The 18,083-nt window shown below is 41.2% G+C and overlaps 1 protein-coding gene across 4 annotated transcripts in view; it reads left to right on the top strand.

The window, feature by feature from the left end:
• The first annotated feature begins 1,258 nt into the window (after nucleotides 1–1,258).
• MATN2 (matrilin 2) overlaps nucleotides 1,259–18,083 on the top strand; it is a 46,406-nt gene continuing 29,581 nt past the window's right edge. For 2 of the 4 annotated variants that reach the window (XM_028736427.2, XM_028736424.2), the window contains exons 1-5: nucleotides 1,259–1,604; nucleotides 6,255–6,419; nucleotides 9,192–9,761; nucleotides 10,446–10,568; nucleotides 14,782–14,904. In XM_028736427.2, the coding sequence (XP_028592260.2) occupies nucleotides 6,305–6,419; nucleotides 9,192–9,761; nucleotides 10,446–10,568; nucleotides 14,782–14,904 (931 nt within the window). In that variant the 5' untranslated portion in view covers nucleotides 1,259–1,604; nucleotides 6,255–6,304. Of the gene's footprint in view, nucleotides 1,605–1,899; nucleotides 1,921–6,008; nucleotides 6,031–6,254; nucleotides 6,420–9,191; nucleotides 9,762–10,445; nucleotides 10,569–14,781; nucleotides 14,905–18,083 lie in introns of those variants that run through there. The other 2 variants (XM_077932830.1, XM_028736426.2) reach the window with 2 other exon arrangements.

Genomic DNA, 18,083 nt, shown 5'->3' with positions numbered 1-18,083 from the left:
TCAGGGATGGGGCAGTGGCGGGACCACACTGGATCATAAACCCATTCAGCTTGGTTACTTGACCTGGAAGTACAGCATAGAACATCATTTTAAACACTTATTATCCCTTTGCCAAGCTTAGGCAGAGCAGCAGTGCCACTGAACAGGATTTGGATCTGGTGTAATTTACTCTGGCTTAACTTCAGCTTTATGCCGGTTTCATGTGCATATGAGTGCTCCCTAAACCATTTAGTGAGAGATCTTTCACACATGCAGATTGTCTGAATATCCCCAAACCCAATGATCCATTATTTGTGAAAACCAACCTTTCACTCCCTGATGGTATGCTCCTGAGGGTTGAGGACCCTTGGAAATGATGTGGGGTTTGGTGAAGGGGACTACTAGGGGGCATTTATGGAAATGGTGCCCCTCCTTAGGTAAACAGAGCAGCAACTTATCATCCAAGCCGTTTTAGATTTGTCATCTGAATTAACGACGCACGAAAAGCAAACACTGATTTGTGGAAACAACGTTCAGTGTCTCTTGGGGAAAGGTCCTAAGACTTAGGGCTGATGAAGATATCAGGTGAACTGAAAAGCTTGCATGCTATTTGACGATATTTTGATTTGCCTAATAAAGGTGCCAAGCCCAATTCAAGGTGTTGGTACTGGTGTACAAAGCCCTACATGCCTTCCAATGTGTATTCCAAGGTGAGAAGGGGATGCCCAGCTCTTCATCCCATCAACAGGCAACTCAAGACGGGGCCTTCTCGGTGGTGGCCCCTCAATTGTGGCACACCCACACACACCCCTGCCGGGAAGTGCAGTTGTCCTCCACACTTCCCATTTTTAGTTGTCACTTCAGTACATTTCTGTTTCCCCAGGCATTTCAGATATATATTTACTCTGGGATCTAGGACTGCCCTGGCTGAGCCAACACATATCCTATGCCATTGTGTTGAGTTTTGTAACATTGCTTCAATTACTGTATATAAACGGTTGCATGTTCAAGATGTTGTGCGCCACATTGGCCTTCTTTGGCCAGAAAGATGCTATACAAATATAAAAATAACAATATTGCCTTATAATATGTGGATTTTGGCCTTTTTAATGGGCCAGCACAGCAATGTTTACTTCTTTCTGTTCACAACCAAAACTACTGATTTCAAAGGTCCTGCTCCTTTTCAGTTGCATAATCGAGAAAATTGGAATTATGAGTCTCTGAGGAGGAGTCCAAAGGGGTAATCCGGCGCCACAGAAAGAGAGGGGAGACTACGACCTCCGCTTTCCGGACCACCAGTCGCCAGAGCGGGAGCATCCAGCGCTCGCCCGCCGCCTTCCCTTCCCCACCGCCCGGCAGCGCGGCCGGACTGGACTCTCTCGCCGTCTCCTCCCCTTCCCCGCTCAGCGCCCTCTCCGGGATGGGACGGGGAGGCGACTGCACCGCCGGCTTCCCCCTTCCGTCCTCCTTGGCTGCCGAGCCGGAGCCGCGCTGCCAGGAGGCCCCCTTCTCCTCCTCCTCCTCCTCCGGACGCGCGCCGCCTGCTGCCTCCTTGCCCGCTTCTCTGCTGCTCTCCGGGCTTTCGGGGCTGGAGCCGCCGCCGCCGCGCCTGGGAAGGGAGTCAGGTAAGAGGCGTCGCCTGAGGAGGGCTGCCTTTACTTTTGGCGCCGGACCTCAGGCGTCAATGGCGGGGGGTGTGGGGTGTGGAACTGCTTTAGGAGAATGCAATAGAATCAGCATTAGTAGGGGAGCAAGGCTTTCACAGAATCCTAATACTTATCTGTGTCGGAAAGCAAAGGGACCATGGGGAGGGGAGCGGGAAGTATTTTAAGGGAGCGCCCACTTATTGATGTATTTATTTTATTTATATATCACTTTTCTCTCAAGGTGGTGCACATGGTTCTCTTCCTGCCCTTTTCATCCTCACAACAACCTTGTGAGGTAGGTTGGGCTGAAGAGATGGTAAGGGCTGAGTGGGGATTCGAACCCTCTTCTCCCAGGTCCTTGTCCAACACTCTAACCACATGGTAGACCTTTGAGGGAAGTTTTTTAATATTTGTATTGTTTTTAACACTTGATTGGGAGCTGCCCAGAGTGGCTGGGGAAACTCAGCCAGATGGGTGGGGTATAAATAAATTATTATTATTATTATTATTATTATTATTATTATTACTACTACTACTACTACTACTACTACTACTATTATTTCAGCAAATTGCATTTTTCCTTTTCTAACCCCACCTGCTCTCTTTTAAATGCAATTATATACATCTTGCCCCCCCCCCCTTTTCTCAACAACAGGCAGTCAACCTTTTCCCACAATATCTAGTGGCTAAATAATAGCTTAATTAGTGCAAGGGCATGAACGGAGGAAGGACAAATGAAAGTAACATGGAGCAAAGAAAGCTAAATTTCTTGTATGTACTGTATATGATTTGCCATTTCCAAAGTCACTGCTGGACCTCTTAATGTGGAAATGTTGCATTGGGAACTAGGTATCCACGCAGCTTTTTCAAATCTTTAAACATGAGCAGTACAAAACAAAAATCAAAGAAGATGTGCATACATACATCTGCTGGTAGAATACATGCTCCGTGTACATTTTCACATGGAAGCACTTTGAAAAATTTATCTATATGAGTTTCAGTGCTGATGACTTGTGGTCAATACAACACTGGAATCTCAGTCCCATAAGTTCTGAATCTTAAGAAATCAAATCTGTTCCACCACATAAAACACATAACCTAACTCTGCCAACTCCATGGAACTATTAATCTTAAGTATTTTGTGGAAAATATGACAGATTCAATTCAAAGAGATCAAATGAGCTGTCCCCAAAGAATCAATTTGATGAAAAGATACTTTGTCTGTAGAGCAGTTGAACATAACTCAACTAGGAGACCAACATCATTACAAAAATCTTCCTCAGTAAATCTTGCTTCCCCACATCCAGTGGAAATTATGCAAAGCTGACCAAACCATGGGATTACTGTTTCAAATATCACTATATGCTTCTTCATAGTTGCCTTTATTAAACTAGAAAATGTTAGCTGCAGAGATCCCAGTGGCTCCATATGCAATTTAAGATAATAGAGCATAACTTTTAGCTTTCTCAGTATGGATTGACTACTGACAAGAAATGTTGCAGCAGTGAATGAGAACTTTTCCAGGTATTTTAAGGAAGAAAAAGAGATCCCATCACTTGATTGCTGTAGGGGAGCCAAACATCTTTCTTCAAATAAATGTTGCTATTATTCTTAATGTTACTACAGTAAAAATAAAAAAATAAGTTCCACAAAGTATCATCCTAAGACGGCGGCATTACATTACTGCTTGCTTATTTACGTACATTACAAATATCAAACCACTGTGATCCAAAACCATTATTCTTTTTTTGACAACCGAGCCAATTTTATGTTATTTGTCAATGTTTCAATCACAATTGTATCCCAACCCTTTTTGTACCAATATTCCAAATGTTTCTCTAAGGAACTGAAATTCCCGTTACAGTAGCATAACTGTAAGTGCTTTGTGGACTACATCTGCATGTGTTCTCATGAGCACCTATTGGACAGTGCCCAAAATATCCCAAGTAAACAGTAACACAACTCCCTTTTTTCTTATTTTGTTCCTTGACACTGGAGCATAGTATGAAGACATGTGATGCAGCAAAATTACTGCAGCTAAGCAGGTCTGGGCCTAGTTATTGCCTAGACTGGAGCCTTCTTGGAAACCCTAGGTATGCCACCTTGAGTTCCATAATAAATAAAGCTAGGATATAAATATAATAAGCAAATAAGACAGAGATCCAAACCCCCAACTCTTGCACTGAAGGTGGGTGGGTCTTGGATGGGTTGGAGATCTTCTTTGGCCCAGTCCAAAACAGCTTCATTGGCCTCCCTCTCGCATGGAGATCCCCATTTCGCCTGGCAAAAGTGCAGGTGGTCGGAGACACAGCCAGTGGGATTCCCACTGGCAGCAGCCCACAGAAAGACTCAAAACAGTAACAGGGAGGGGTGAGCCAGTCCGGGATCCACTGGCTCCAAGGCTGGCCCACTGCCATCACTTGATGGCTTTGGACCTGATTCACTGCCAGCTCCAGGCTGCTGTATCAGAGAACAGGGCTTTGCCTGCCCCTTCATCTTCCACCCAAACTGGAATTAGGATTGCTCTATGTCCCTAGAGACTGACACTGTCTACACACCATACAACTGAAGCACATTTGAAGCATGTTACTTCCATCAAAGGGTATTGGGAACTGCAGTTTACCCCTACATCTCCCAGTGCCCTCAACAAACTACAGTTCCCGGGATTATTTGGGAGGAGTTGAGTATGCTTTAAATCCACAGCAGTGATCAGAGAAGAAACGAGTGCTGATAGAAGAAACGCCATGGTGCATCTGTAACAGCGATATGGATGCCTTTGTCTGGCCCAACTGCAATAGAAGATGTCTCTCCTATTTGATCTCTTCAGCCACAGCTGGCGCTGAAATTCTCCAATGGTTTGACTTTAGCCCCAATAGCACACTCTTCCATTGGCGCACGCTTCCATTGTTGAGACAGGCAGATGCCAACAATGACAATGACAATGACAGAGTTTTCTTGCATCCATTTGTCTTTTAATGGAACACAGTAATGAAGTAATAATTTTTTTTCCTCAGTAGAATGTGCCTAAGGTTTTTAAGTACTGTTGAGCTTTAGCTGATTTAATGCTATTTTAATTTGGATACTTTATGTGTATTTTTAAATGGGTATTGCCTGGTTTAATTGGGTGTCGTCCATTTGGACTGTACCCTCTGGAGCAAATGATACTGCGAGCCACGTGTAAGAGAGCCCAGATGGCATCTTCTTTGAAAAAGAAAGGGGTGCTTTGAAGGAGGGAAGGAACAGAGGGGAAGGGAGTGCTTAACCCAAACTAAATCTGAGTAAATAAATAAGCTACGGGTGGCACTGTGGGTTAAACCACAGAGCCTAGGACTTGCCGATCAGAAGGTCGGCGGTTCAAATCCCTGCGACGGTGTGAGCTCCCATTCCTCGGTCCCTGCTCCTGCCAACCTAGCAGTTCAAAAGCATGTCAAAGTGCAAGTAGATAAATAGGTACCGCTCCGGTGGGAAGGTAAACAGCGTTTCCATGCGCTGCTCTGGTTTGCCAGAAGCAGCTTAGTCATGCTGGCCACATGACCCGGAAGCTGTACTCCGGCTCCCTCGGCCAATAAAGCGAGAGTCGGTCACGACTGGACCTAATGGTCAGGGGTCCCTTTACCTTTACTGTATGCTAACCCACTGGGCTGCATAATATTGTGAGTGTTTGTAAATATGTGGCCTTTTCTTTGTTTTACATTTGCATTTATATGTTGAAAAACTTAACATCTTGCCTTTCTCCAATGCTAAAGCCCTAGGAATGTTTACTCAGAACTAAACCCCATTGAATTCGATGGATTACTTATTTATTTATTATTACATTGTTAACCCACTTTTCCTCTACGAGCTCAAGATGGCAGACACAGTTCCCCCCCTTTCCCATTTTATCCCCACCGCAAGTAAGTGTTGTGCAGAATTGCAGCCTTAAACTGCCCATATCACAGTACAAAAAGAAGTGAAAATATATGCACGGAATTCATAATCTCAAATCACAGCAAGTAAGCAAGTTAGTGTGGCACAGAAACACCTGTTGTGGTGTGAAGTGTTAGGCTTCACCCTAGGAGATCCAGGTGCAAAATCTTTGCTCTATGTATGCTTCCTGTTGCAATATGTGAATCAACCTCTTCTGTGTAGCCTGCCCCACACATGATTGTTTTGAGGAGTGAACATCCTTGGAAGAAGGGCAGAATACAAATGAATCAAATCACTGGAAGATGTTTTACAGCACCATCTAAAGTCTTTTACAAATGTTGTTCATCTTTTTATATAGGATTGTTAATGATGGCATTGTCTATGTTTTTTAGCTTTTTCTATTTTATCTATATAGATAAAATGGGTGGTGCTGTGGTCTAAACCACTAAGCCTAGGGCTTGCCGATCAGAAGGACTGTGGTTCGAATCCCCGTAACGGGGTGAGCTCCTGTTGTTTGGTCCCAGTTCCTGCCAACCTATTTTTATTTTATCTGTATAAGCTGCCTTGAGTCCTGGATTGGGGAAAGGGTGGGATATAAGTAAATATATTAACAATAACAATAATAATTGTTGCATGTATATTCAGAAAGAAGCAGCATTAAAAGAAAGGTTCTGGCAGTGATTGCCTGACAATAAAACTTAATCTCATTTCCTCTTGTCACAGTGAAGTGCCCTGATTATCCATCTTGCTCCATTCTTTGTTCTTTCTGAAAAATGAAGAAAATGATCTCATGCTTCCTTTTGCTGGTTGGACTTTTCCCTGCCTTGGCCAGAGAGAGACACTTTCCAGGGACACTTTTAAGTCAAAGAAATGATGTTTCTTTACTTGGTGAGTTGCAAGTTGGCAATATCAAACAACACCTGCATACAGTTTAGGACTTCCTAACGCTTGTAGATTGTAAGCAGTGGGGACTGCGCTGCTCTGCTCTTTTGGAGGGGATGATTATTATGGAAGCCACAACACTAGAAATAGGATAGGGATGGGGAGAAGTAGAACAGTTTGGGAAGATGTATATACCATTATGATGAGTGGTCTTTTTAAACAGGCAACACTCCTTCTGGATGGACCAAAGAACCTGGTGAAGTGGCAGAGAGAGGCTTGCATAACCTTTTCCTTGCCTGCTGTTTCCTTTATAAGATTACAAAACTGCCATGATTTTATGGGGGGGGAGGGCAGAGAGATAGCTTCTCTGGAGTAATTTGCAGCAAGAAACAGTGAGCAAGAAAATAGTCAAGCACTCCCTTCTCTTCACTGCCTCTCTAGTGCCTGTTCCTTTCTGGAAGTAGCTTTTACTGCTTAAAAAGGCCTGGTGGGTTGATGATTACATTCATAAATGTCTAGTTCGACACTTAAAATGGCACGTACATGTTGGGGAAATTGTTGGTATTAATAGCATCAATTATATGAATTATACCCTATTGCTTGAAGTGCCTGGAATAAACTAGTACAGTAAATCTATTTTGCTTGAAGCTCAACTAGATGACCTAATGCACATTTTATATTTCCATTGCTTATGAATGTGTCATAAACACTGGATTCCAAATAAGAGGTTAGGGATCAAAATCACAAAAATTAAAGTTGTACGTTCACAGTTCTTGTTTTAATCCTTGCTGCTTAGTATGGTTATCTATTGTTAGAATTGCGTCAGAAAGTTCCATGAGGGGTATATATCCTATCCTGTCCTTTCCTTTTTGGATTACATTAATTGTAAATCAGAGCCAGAATTGTGGGCATGGTTAAACAAAGCCAGAACTTTTCATTTCCATGTGATGTTTGCAAAGATTCCAAAATTTGCCTTTGCTAGAGTGCTGCGTTGACCCAATTTCTTCTTATTTCTGATTAGTTAATTATGGAACATATGCAAAATCCACAGCTTTAGTTACTAACACTTGCCCTCTGACTATTAGTATTCCAAAACTGCAACACTACTTCTAAAACTGGTGCCAAAACAATGTCCTGGGAAGGAGGAACCTACACATGGCATTCAAGTAAGAGCCCTGTGACAACTGACAGGGCCCATGGAGAAGACTGTGTTGGCTTTTTGGCTCCATTCCTTCATATACTTGAGTCTGAAAAGTTACACTGAAAATAGAACACTTAATTTTTTTACTTGAAATGATAAGCATCTTTCGAGTGTGATTCCCCCCCCTCCCCGACTTTTTTCAACTACATTTGAATCAACACAGATAATTCCAGCTTACGGCATAATTGGAAGAGAAACAATGAACTGGATCCAACTCCTCAGATTGAGGTCCAGACTTCCTAGTTTGGTCTCCAGTGGTGACCAAACTTAAGTTCAGCCCTTCCAACTCTATTTTAATTTCTTTCTTTCTGACTTCATTCCTGCAAATATCCCTCGCGTGTTATCCATGTACAATTATTATACCATAATTATTAGTGTTTTCTTCTACGCTAGAAAAAAGAGAGAGAAATAACTGCATACAAGAGTGAGGTAATAATGTGGAAAACTAATAAATACGCCAGCATTTCTGCATCTCATTAGAACTGGAATGCCATTTTTGCTCATTTTGGAGGATGTTCAGCAACCTTTGGTTCTGAATGCGTTAGCAACCTTTCTATGACTTTCTGAAGAAACCTTGACTGTAGCCCCCAAATGAATAAAACATAGTTACTTCATAGACCACAAATAACGTTGTTGTTCTGTGCCCACAAATGTTTCTTGTTGCTGACAAAAGACCAAATGAACCAGAGGGAAATATGGCCATTTCCCTTAATACATTGCAGAAACATGTTTTCAGTGTTTATCCTTGAACTATTTGCTTAAGCAGGCAACAATAGACAACAGTACAACCCCCCCAAAAAAAACGTATTTTGATTTTGTATCTCCCCAAGATGGAATGTTGCTTCAGTGACTATAGAATATGTAGACTCGGGATAGGAGCCCATAATGTTAGGTGCTTACCACTAGCTAAAATTTGGTTGTTGCCTACATCTTTTATGCCAATTCACAATTCTTGTTTTAGTATTATTAGTACAGTCAAACCTCGGATCCGAACGCCTCCGTTTTGGAACATTTCGGCTCCTGAACGCCAAAAATACAGAAGTAAATGTTCTGGTTTTTGAATGTTTTTCGAAAGCCGAACGTCCGATGCAGCTTCCACTTGGGTGCAGGAAGCTCCTGCAACCAATCGGAAGCCGCGCCTCAGTTGTTGAACATTTCAGAAGCCGATTGGGCTTCCGGAATGGATTACATTCAACTACCAAGGTTTGACTGTAGCATGTTTATACTCCACCTTTCCTCCAAAGAGGTGAGACTGGTATATATGTTACTCGCCCCTCCCCTTCCAGCCTTACAACAACCCTGTGAGGTAGGCAAGGCTGAAAGATGGTGACTGTAGCAAGGTCATCCACTGAGCTTCATGACCAAGTGGGGATTTGAACATCGGTCTCCCAGGTCCTAGTCCAGCACTCTAACCAGAACACTAAAAATATTAGTAGATTGAGTGTCTATGGGTTGTAAATTAAATTTCATTTGCTTCCTAGTTCTTAATTCAAATTATAAGCACTCTACCTGACCCATCATACTCACTTCGGGGAATTGTTTGTTTTATATATCTGCTTTCCCCCCTCCTTTTTCAGAAAACTTTTGCAATAACAAACGGCTGGACCTTGTGTTCATCATCGACAGTTCTCGCAGTGTTCGCCCTTATGACTTTGAGAAAGTGAAAGAATTCATCTTAACCATCTTGCAGTTTTTGGACATTGGCCCGGATGCCACTAGAGTGGGACTCATTCAATACGCCAGCACGGTCAAACAGGAATTTTCCCTGAAGACCTTTAGGAGGAAACAGGATGTGGAGAGAGCAGTGAAAAGAATGTTGTACCTGGCTACAGGTACCATGACGGGATTAGCCATTCAGTATGCAGTGAACATCGCATTTTCAGAATCTGAAGGGGCTCGGCCACTCCGACAGAATGTGCCTAGAGTGATCATGATAGTGACAGATGGGAGGCCTCAGGATCCTGTCGCAGATGTTGCCGCAAAAGCCAGGAATTCGGGAATTCTGATTTTTGCTATTGGCGTGGGAAAAGTAGATATGAATACCCTCAAGTCCATTGGGAGTGAACCTTATGAAGACCATGTGTTTTTGGTTGCAAATTTTAGCCAGATTGAAACGCTGACTTCTGTGTTCCAGACTAAACTTTGTGGTAAGGCTCTTAAACGCAGATTTTGAAAGTTTTGTTGAAAAGTCTTTTAAAGGTGCCTCCCTCCCTCCCTCTTGTTTTTAAAAGAAACAGGTGCATGCCAGAACCATGGGCTCCTTATCATGAAAGACAAATTGCAGTGTGTTTGATGAATAGACAGGTTTTTTGAGAAGCACCACAAATAATTATTTAAGACTGTGTTGAGATGCAACAACAACAACAAAAAAAAAACAGTTTTCCATTATGTGCATGAGCCACAGTGAACCTTGGACTCACACACTTTCCCTTTCTTTCTTCGCATGCGAAGGGAGGAAATGTAAAACTTCTGATTGCAGTTGGTAATTAATTGCATCTTCCTGTTTTCTCTGAATAGGGTAAGCTGCCATAGGTCATTCACCTGTACATGCCAGAATCAAACAATAGTTTAATATCCTGGTTTGTTAATTAACTATGGTTTGTACAAAGAGTTTCCCATGTTCAGACAGAATGGAAAACTGTGGATGGTTACAAACCATTTTGAGCAGGAAAGACTATTTTGGTGCTCATTTCATTCCTTTAATATGGATGTTCTCTTTGTCCGTTGAAAGAAAAACCTCTTATCTAGGTTTTTACACCTCTTACCTAGTCATTTTGTATATTAAGTCTTTAGCAGAAGTAGTTTTGTTTAATTACCTTTCTATTTTTCAGTCCAACACATGTGCAGTGTGACTGAACATGGCTGTGATCATTTCTGCATCAACACTCCTGGATCTTATGTATGTAAATGCAAACAAGGGTATATTCTGAACTCAGACCAGAGGACTTGCAATAGTGAGTTTTCTATTGTATCTCTCTTATATCTTACCAACTCATAAATACAGTCTTTGGTGTAAAATTGCAAAGCTGTTGTGGTCTCAAGTGCCTGAAAACATTTGACATTACTTCCTTGGAAAATCAATATATCCAGTCCTGATAACTTTTTTTTATAAGGTAAAATGGTGGAATGGTTTTTTTGGTGTGTGTATAAACATATTCTAAGAAAGCTACATGTTAAGTTTTTCTAGTACAACATAGTGCAGTTTCTGATGTAAATGTAAGGCTGTACTTTCCTTTGCTGCATATCATTAGCTGCTTCTGGTGGGAACTGGACAATTCTCAGCATAACAGCACCCAGGATATTATGCACTATGCATAATGGGGAAACATCTTTGAGGGGGGAATTGCTAACATTTTCAGCAACAGATCCATGTTTTTTGTGGTTCTGCCGATAGGAACACCAACATTGCTATATAGTTGGTAGTATCTGTACCTCTTGCCTATGTCTTTCCCCTTTCAATTCTCCCATAATTTTAATAGTAGGAAAACTTTTTAAAAACACTTTGTATTTCCATTTTATCTCACATTTTCTTTTTCCTCTTTGCCAAAGATTTCTTCACTTTCCTTGCCAAAACAGTGCGTGATATCTAGTCTCAGATCTTGTCATGGTTATTGCTTGCTATAGTGTAGAATACATTTAAAATATAAATGTTTTATCTAAGATCAGGAGTCTTAGACTAGGACTTCTCTCCTGTTTATGTCACCCTGTAACATGTTGAAAAAATAATTAGCTGCAGTAATCTTGTCCAGAAGATCAACGTGGCATTGTGGCACCAGATGCTTTATAGACTTCTTCACAGTGAAGATTTCCCTCAGAGGCAAATCATTATGTTTTTCCTCCACTTGGGTCTCAAAATCTACATTATATAGTAGCACATGGCTTTTTTTGAATTCTAAGTGGCCTGCCTTCCTATGATAACTTAGTTCACGTTATGTACAGCAAAGTGATAAAAATTACAAATAGCATGGGCATAATTAAATAGAAGGTGCCCCTACACCACCAGTTTATGACATACAGCTTATTGCCTTCTCTTATAAAGTACTGATTTAGGACAAACAAAATAAAAAAAAATTCCTTCCAGTAGCACCTTAGAGACCAACTAAGTTTGTTATTGGTATGAGCTTTTGTGTGCACGCACACTTCTTCAGATATCTTCACACTTCTTCAAATATTGTCTTCAGATGTATCTGAAGAAGTGTGCGTGCACACAAAAGCTCATACCAATAATGCGTACAGGAAATGTGCCCCTGTGTTAGATGGCTTCCCTACACACAATATCCAGATGTTGAGTGTGGTTGCCTGTAGCAAGAAAAGCCCGAAGTTAGAGACTGAATTAGAGACTGAATCAAAGGTACTTGATTGATATCACAAGTCTGGAATTCCCCACACAGAGCAGCCTGCAACAACTTATCCCTTCCTATTTTAAAGAGAATTTGAAAGGGGGGGGGGGAGGATTTTGGAAGGCTTCTTAAAATCAATTGAAACCATTCTGCTTGCTAAACAGAATTGGTTCATCAAACAGATGAGAGTTCCATTTATTTTTAGTGTCAAGATCAGGAGCAGTCAGTGGGGTCACTGCCATGGAAACCAGCCTCTTGGCATTGGGTTTTTTTGCTGCTTACAAGGACAGCGGCTGAAAAAGGATGGCAGTGAAGTTGGACTGGCTCAGGCACACCAGGGAAGGCATCAGACTGGCTCTGCTGGTGTGTTTGTGTCCTGGTAAGCAGCAGTGATGCAGCCCCAACAGCCCCATTGGGGTTTTTTTCTGCAACAGACTAACATGGCTATCCTTAGTTATACTACCCTTCTTTTGTTTGTGTTGTTGGTTTCTAAATAGTTGCACCATTTAAATAATGTTTTGTTTATTCTCACATTTGGGCAATTAAGATTTCCTTTTTGAGAGGAAACAAAATGTGTCAGGCATAGAGGGAACTTTGAAGAGACTAGGTATAGCGTATCCAGTTTGTAGCAAGTCTTGACTGGGGAAAAAGTAAGCATGCCATTCTCTGGGAAAGCATGCATGTATTTGTCACAATGAGCACAGATTGTATAAGTAAACAGTTGCTTCTTTTACCAAATATTTAATCTATATTTTCAGAATTATGTCTAGGTTTTTAAAGTATCAGTATCACATATCAGTTTTGACACTTTGTTTTAGAATGTTTTGTTTTTTTATGAAGTTGTTTATATATCATGGGCTTGTGTTAAACGTGACTTGCTTATTTTAATCTCTTTCTCACATTTATCTTTAAATACATCCAAATCTCCCTGGTCATAAATTCTGGAGGTAGGAAAAACAATCTGAATAAGCAAGGGTGACTTTAAATCACTTAAGTAATACTGATTGTGGATATTTAGTTTCTAGGCAATTAGTGACCTGATACTGGTTTTTAAAAAGCAATACTGCAAAGTATTTTCTTTTTTAATTGCTTGAACCCTATTTCTTGAGGGAGATCTTTCTAGCTTAAAAGATATTTCAGAATTTTAAACTAAAAGCATATTTATACTGCTACCAAATCTGCTGGTTGGCTATATATTGGCTTTGGGATGGGACCCCTCTGCATTGCAGAAGATAGAGACATGTTTTAAGGCACCCACTCAACTCACACAGAGCATAGTTCATGTAGGAGATTACCAGCCAAACCTAACAAATGCATATTCTTGCTAGTTAGCATGAGAAGGGCCTAAGTCCACAGAGCTATCTGTCCACAGAGTATCTGCTGATAGGCAGATACTCAGACCATACAATTGGTAGAGAGGGCTGTGTGTGACCTCATTTCCCGTCCTCTCCTAGAGAGGAAGGAGCGTATAGTACTTCCTGTTCCTCTCTCTGTTCCTTTGACTAGTGTTGGATGCAGATATGCCTCTGCTTGCTGCAGCTTTTAGGCACATGGCTGAAGCTGGTTATATTGTAAATATACTAAGTATTTTGCCTGCATAGTTTTTACTGCTGCCACTTCTGTGAATCAGTGCAATATTATAAGTAAATTATATATATATTTTTTACTTACCTTACAAGCTGTTGCCTGATTCTTTGTTAAGCGGGGTAAGAAGGGGGAAGCGAGCTTACTTTGTTAGCTGGATTTGCTCAAAAGGAGGCTTTGCAGCCTAATTCCTATGCTCCTGGTTTTGCTGCCGAGGTTGGGATTTTGAAACTCTGTTCAACCCACACATGTGGGAGCCTAGAGAAATGAACTGCAATTAGTATATCTTCTCTTACCTATTAAAACCCATCCCACAGGTCACACTTTGTTGACCCCCGTTTCACTCTGCACAAACTGAGAGAGGTAGCTGTGTTAGGTAAAAGGTAAAGGTACCCCTGCCCGTACGGGCCAGTCTTGCCAGACTCTAGGGTTGTGCGCTCATCTCACTCTATAGGCCGGGAGCCAGCGCTGTCCGCAGACATTTCTGGGTCACGTGGCCAGCGTGACAAAGCTGCATCTGGCGAGCCAGCGCAGCACACGGAATGCCATTTACCTTCCCGCTGGTAAGCGGTCCCTATTTATCTACTTGCACCCGGGGGTGCTTTCGAACTGCTAGGTTGGCAGGCCCTGGGACCGAACGACGGGAGCGCACCCCGCCGCGGGGATTCGAACCGCCGACCATGCGATCGGCAAGTCCTAGGCGCTGAGGTTTTACCCACAGCGCCACCCGCGTCCAGCTGTGTTAGTCTTCTGCAACAAAAGCAACAGCAGAGTCTTGCAACACAGCATTTATTATGGCATAGACTGGTGGTAGCCATTGTGGAGCCCTCCATATGTTGTGGACTAATTATCAGGAAATCTGCATAGGTTTGCAATTCAGTGCTATTCAATCTCATTTCAAGTAAATCTTCCAGAAGTTCTCCCATTTCTGTCCATGTGGTAATGGAAGGTTCTGATACAATTTTAGCCAAAGTGCTTGGTTTTAAGCCAGCTGATGATCTGATTGTAACATTTGCTGTTCCTGTAGATTAGTTCTGCATCCAAGAGATAATTTTGGGTAAGGTAACAAAGCATATCTATATGTTCACAAACATCTCTAATATTACTGTCCTCTCTGCATGCAGACACTATATGATATGAAAGATTGCAGGACCTAGACAAAAAGAAAAGGTAGAACTGAAGATGGCACAGGCTGCAATCCCAGTTCTTTTTAAGATTGTGGTGTAATTTTTATATTTTGCAGCCCAGGACCTATGCGAAGTCGAAAAGCATGATTGCGAACAGATATGCGTGAATACACCCGGATCCTATGTTTGCCAGTGTTATGATGGTTATGAACTTGAGGAAGATGGAAAGAAATGCTTCAGTATGTATCTGCTTCCTATTGTTCTTATACTTAAAAAAGGAAAGCAAGGAAAAAGAGGCTGCTTTTATTGTGATAACTGTCTTGGATATCTGTAGTCTCCTATATTCAGTTTGGAGTATCAGGGATGACAGGGTGGCTGAGACCCTTAAGCTGTCAGCTCACACGTTCCATTGCTTGTGGGGAATGGAAGGTTCTGCTGGCTGCGAAGCCGTAAGATAAAATCTTGCAGAACTAATATGGGAATAGGATGAAGGGAAGGAAGAATTCATGTGGTGCCACTGTAGAAATTTCTCTAAGCAGGAGAACTCCAGCGATGGCAGGAAAATTATCAGACACAACAACAAACTAATAAGTTTAAGGGCACAAGCTCTTTGTGAGTTGTTCCTAATGTTATGATTGATCTGCTGTTTCCCACAGTGTGGACTTCCCTTTTCTGGAGCTGGAAGGGAACACCTCCACATTTCATTAAAGAGTGTTCCTTGATGCTAAACAACTGTCTTTCTCAGGCTCCAGTTTTTAAAAGCTTGCTAAAAAAATATGTGAAAGCATACGGATTCCATCATATGTTCAAGTTTTCTTAGGCCCATAAACACAGTCACACCCCAATACTTTGTAAGCAAAACAGCTTCCCACAGCTGTACATTCTCTCTAGCAAACTTCACTCTGAAACCCATAAAACTTATTGCTTTTCAAATAACAGCTGTTTTATGTTACTACTTTGCATGAGGAATGGGTTGTTCTTTGTTCTAATGAATACTTTACTTTCTGATTGCTGAATACTTAAACTTATTATATATAAATCGGATGCATTTCCATTTACATGCACTATGTTCTCTTTTTGTTTATTTAAGTATTTTCATTTGTTTGAATACCTCCTGTCCTATGCCCTACTGAGATCCCTAAAAATCAAAGCCATCTTCTTTTGTATAGTATTTGTTAATTTCTCCAGGGGCACATAGACACACTAGCTCTTCTGTAACTGTGCAACTCCTTTCCCCTAGAGAGTTCTCATAGCCCAAATATCTAGCTTAAGTGCCATGATACTTCTCTTTTTCTTTAAGCTAGGGCTGAGCTATAGGCAGCTCTCAGGTCAGCCAGAAGCTGAAACAGACTAAAGAGACTGATAGGAAGACTTTTACAGCCTTTTCTATCCAGAAGGGCCCAATGGCCAACTTGGGGAGAGGGGAGGGACTAATCCAGAGCCTGAGAACATTTCACTAGGAGGAACTTGTTCCAAGGAACTTGTTCCTACACAGAGAATGGAACCCAGTTCTAGCCCTGGCAGCTTCTGGCACTTCAGGGACACAAGGGTTTAAAAAAAGCATTTCCATGCAATTTCAACCATGGTATAAGCTTCTCTACTAAGACTTAAATATATTCTAGGCTCATTGGATAATTTAGCAGGAGCTTATTAGTGGCTTATGGAATGATGAGTCCTCTTCTCACTCTCAAAACATGTCTATTCTCATATTCATGTTATGTATTTTCCTTTCCTCTTGACCTAATTCTACAGAGGTGTGGCTTCTCTACATTTAGCTTGGAGGAACTCCATAATACAGTATGTGCAGCTTATAGGCAGCTTAGTCTGAAGTCCTATGTACCTTCCAAATGAGTAAATCTAAATGAGCACAGTGGGACTAACTTCCAATTGTGTGCTGAAAAATCATAATTTATTTTTTTTAATGAATGCCCTTACCCTAGCCATATTTACTTAGATTTAATTATCATTGATTTCAGCGGACCTTTATCCATCTAACAGTGCTTAAGGTTGTGGTCCTTTTGTACACTCCATTTTAGTTTCTTCTACACCTTGAACTTTTAAGATACAATTTGCAGTGGCTCACGGGAATACTGTTCCCTTACATTTCCAGTGGTCAGGCATGAGTGTTGTTGCTTAAGTAGCTAAAACTTTACCACCTGAGCACAAGGGAGAGGTGTCAGCAGGTTCAAGTTTTGGAGAAGACAAAAGTGCTTTCTCAAGAGTGGATTATATGTGGCAAATGAAATACTACTACTTTTCTCAAGAGTAGATGATATGTGCCAGATAACTATTAGTTTCAAAAACCTAGAATAGTCATGTTGTCTGAACATATCAACTTTACCCCAGGAATAAAGAGTAAATTACAGTTGAATCAGAGCCCAGCTATTCTGAATTCTGTGTGGCGCTTAATAATTGAATCTATAGGACAGAAAAAAACTAAACAGTTTAAACATCAAGAACCGATGTTTTGATAGAACTGAAGTAATATGGCAACACAGCACATATGTGTATGTGAAAACACACAAAAGATGTTGCATATGTGGTGTTTTGTGTGCGTACATTATCCCTCACCAGATAAAATTGTGTGCCCTTCACACTTAATATTAGAGATGACTGACCCTCATCAGGATACTACAATTTCTTTCTTGCAACTCTTCGTTGGAATCCATTGCAATGTACATATGTTTGGGACCAGACCATAGAAGGCAATATGTTCAGTACCCTCCACACCCTTCTGGCTTTCAAACAATGTGAAATATTTAACAAAAGTAGTAATCAGAAGCAGATAAACATGTTTTCAGGGGAAAGGAACAACAACAAAAAACAGATGGGAGAATTGTAGTCAGGTTTTTTCCACGCCAATGGCCAATATCCCTAGTAACAACAACAACCTATGCATATATTCTCTCTCCTGCAATACAGCAGACTAGCTGAAGTGACTTTAAGATATACGTCTGTCAACTACCTTGCTGGGAATTAGCTATAAAGCAAATTCACATGTAAAGTATAAGAAGAACCAAACTGCCATTCATTCATTCATTCATTCATAATGGTCTAATGGAAAGTTTTGCCTACTTTACACTGATAGAAGTTGGTCTAATAAAATATAATCTTAAATGCTCTTCTTTGCTAGATATTCCTATAAATGCTAGTCAGATAAATGTTATAAATAGTTGGTCTATATGCTGTCCTATAAGTTCAGTATGTTTACAATTCATATTGCCTCATTTCAAAGTGGATATTGTAGAGCTGCAAAAGACTTATTATGTTTTTGTATATGCTGGAAGCTTCCCAGAGTGGCTGGGGCAACCTAATCAGATGGGCAGGGTACTACTACTACTACTACTACTACTAATAATAATAATAATAAGGTGATGATGATGTGTGTGTGTAATAATTGGGACTTTTTTAGTTTAGA

The sequence above is a fragment of the Podarcis muralis genome, chromosome 8, assembly GCF_964188315.1.
Source record: "Podarcis muralis chromosome 8, rPodMur119.hap1.1, whole genome shotgun sequence".
Taxonomy (NCBI): domain Eukaryota; kingdom Metazoa; phylum Chordata; class Lepidosauria; order Squamata; family Lacertidae; genus Podarcis; species Podarcis muralis.
This window is presented reverse-complemented; position numbering and strand designations above follow the sequence as displayed.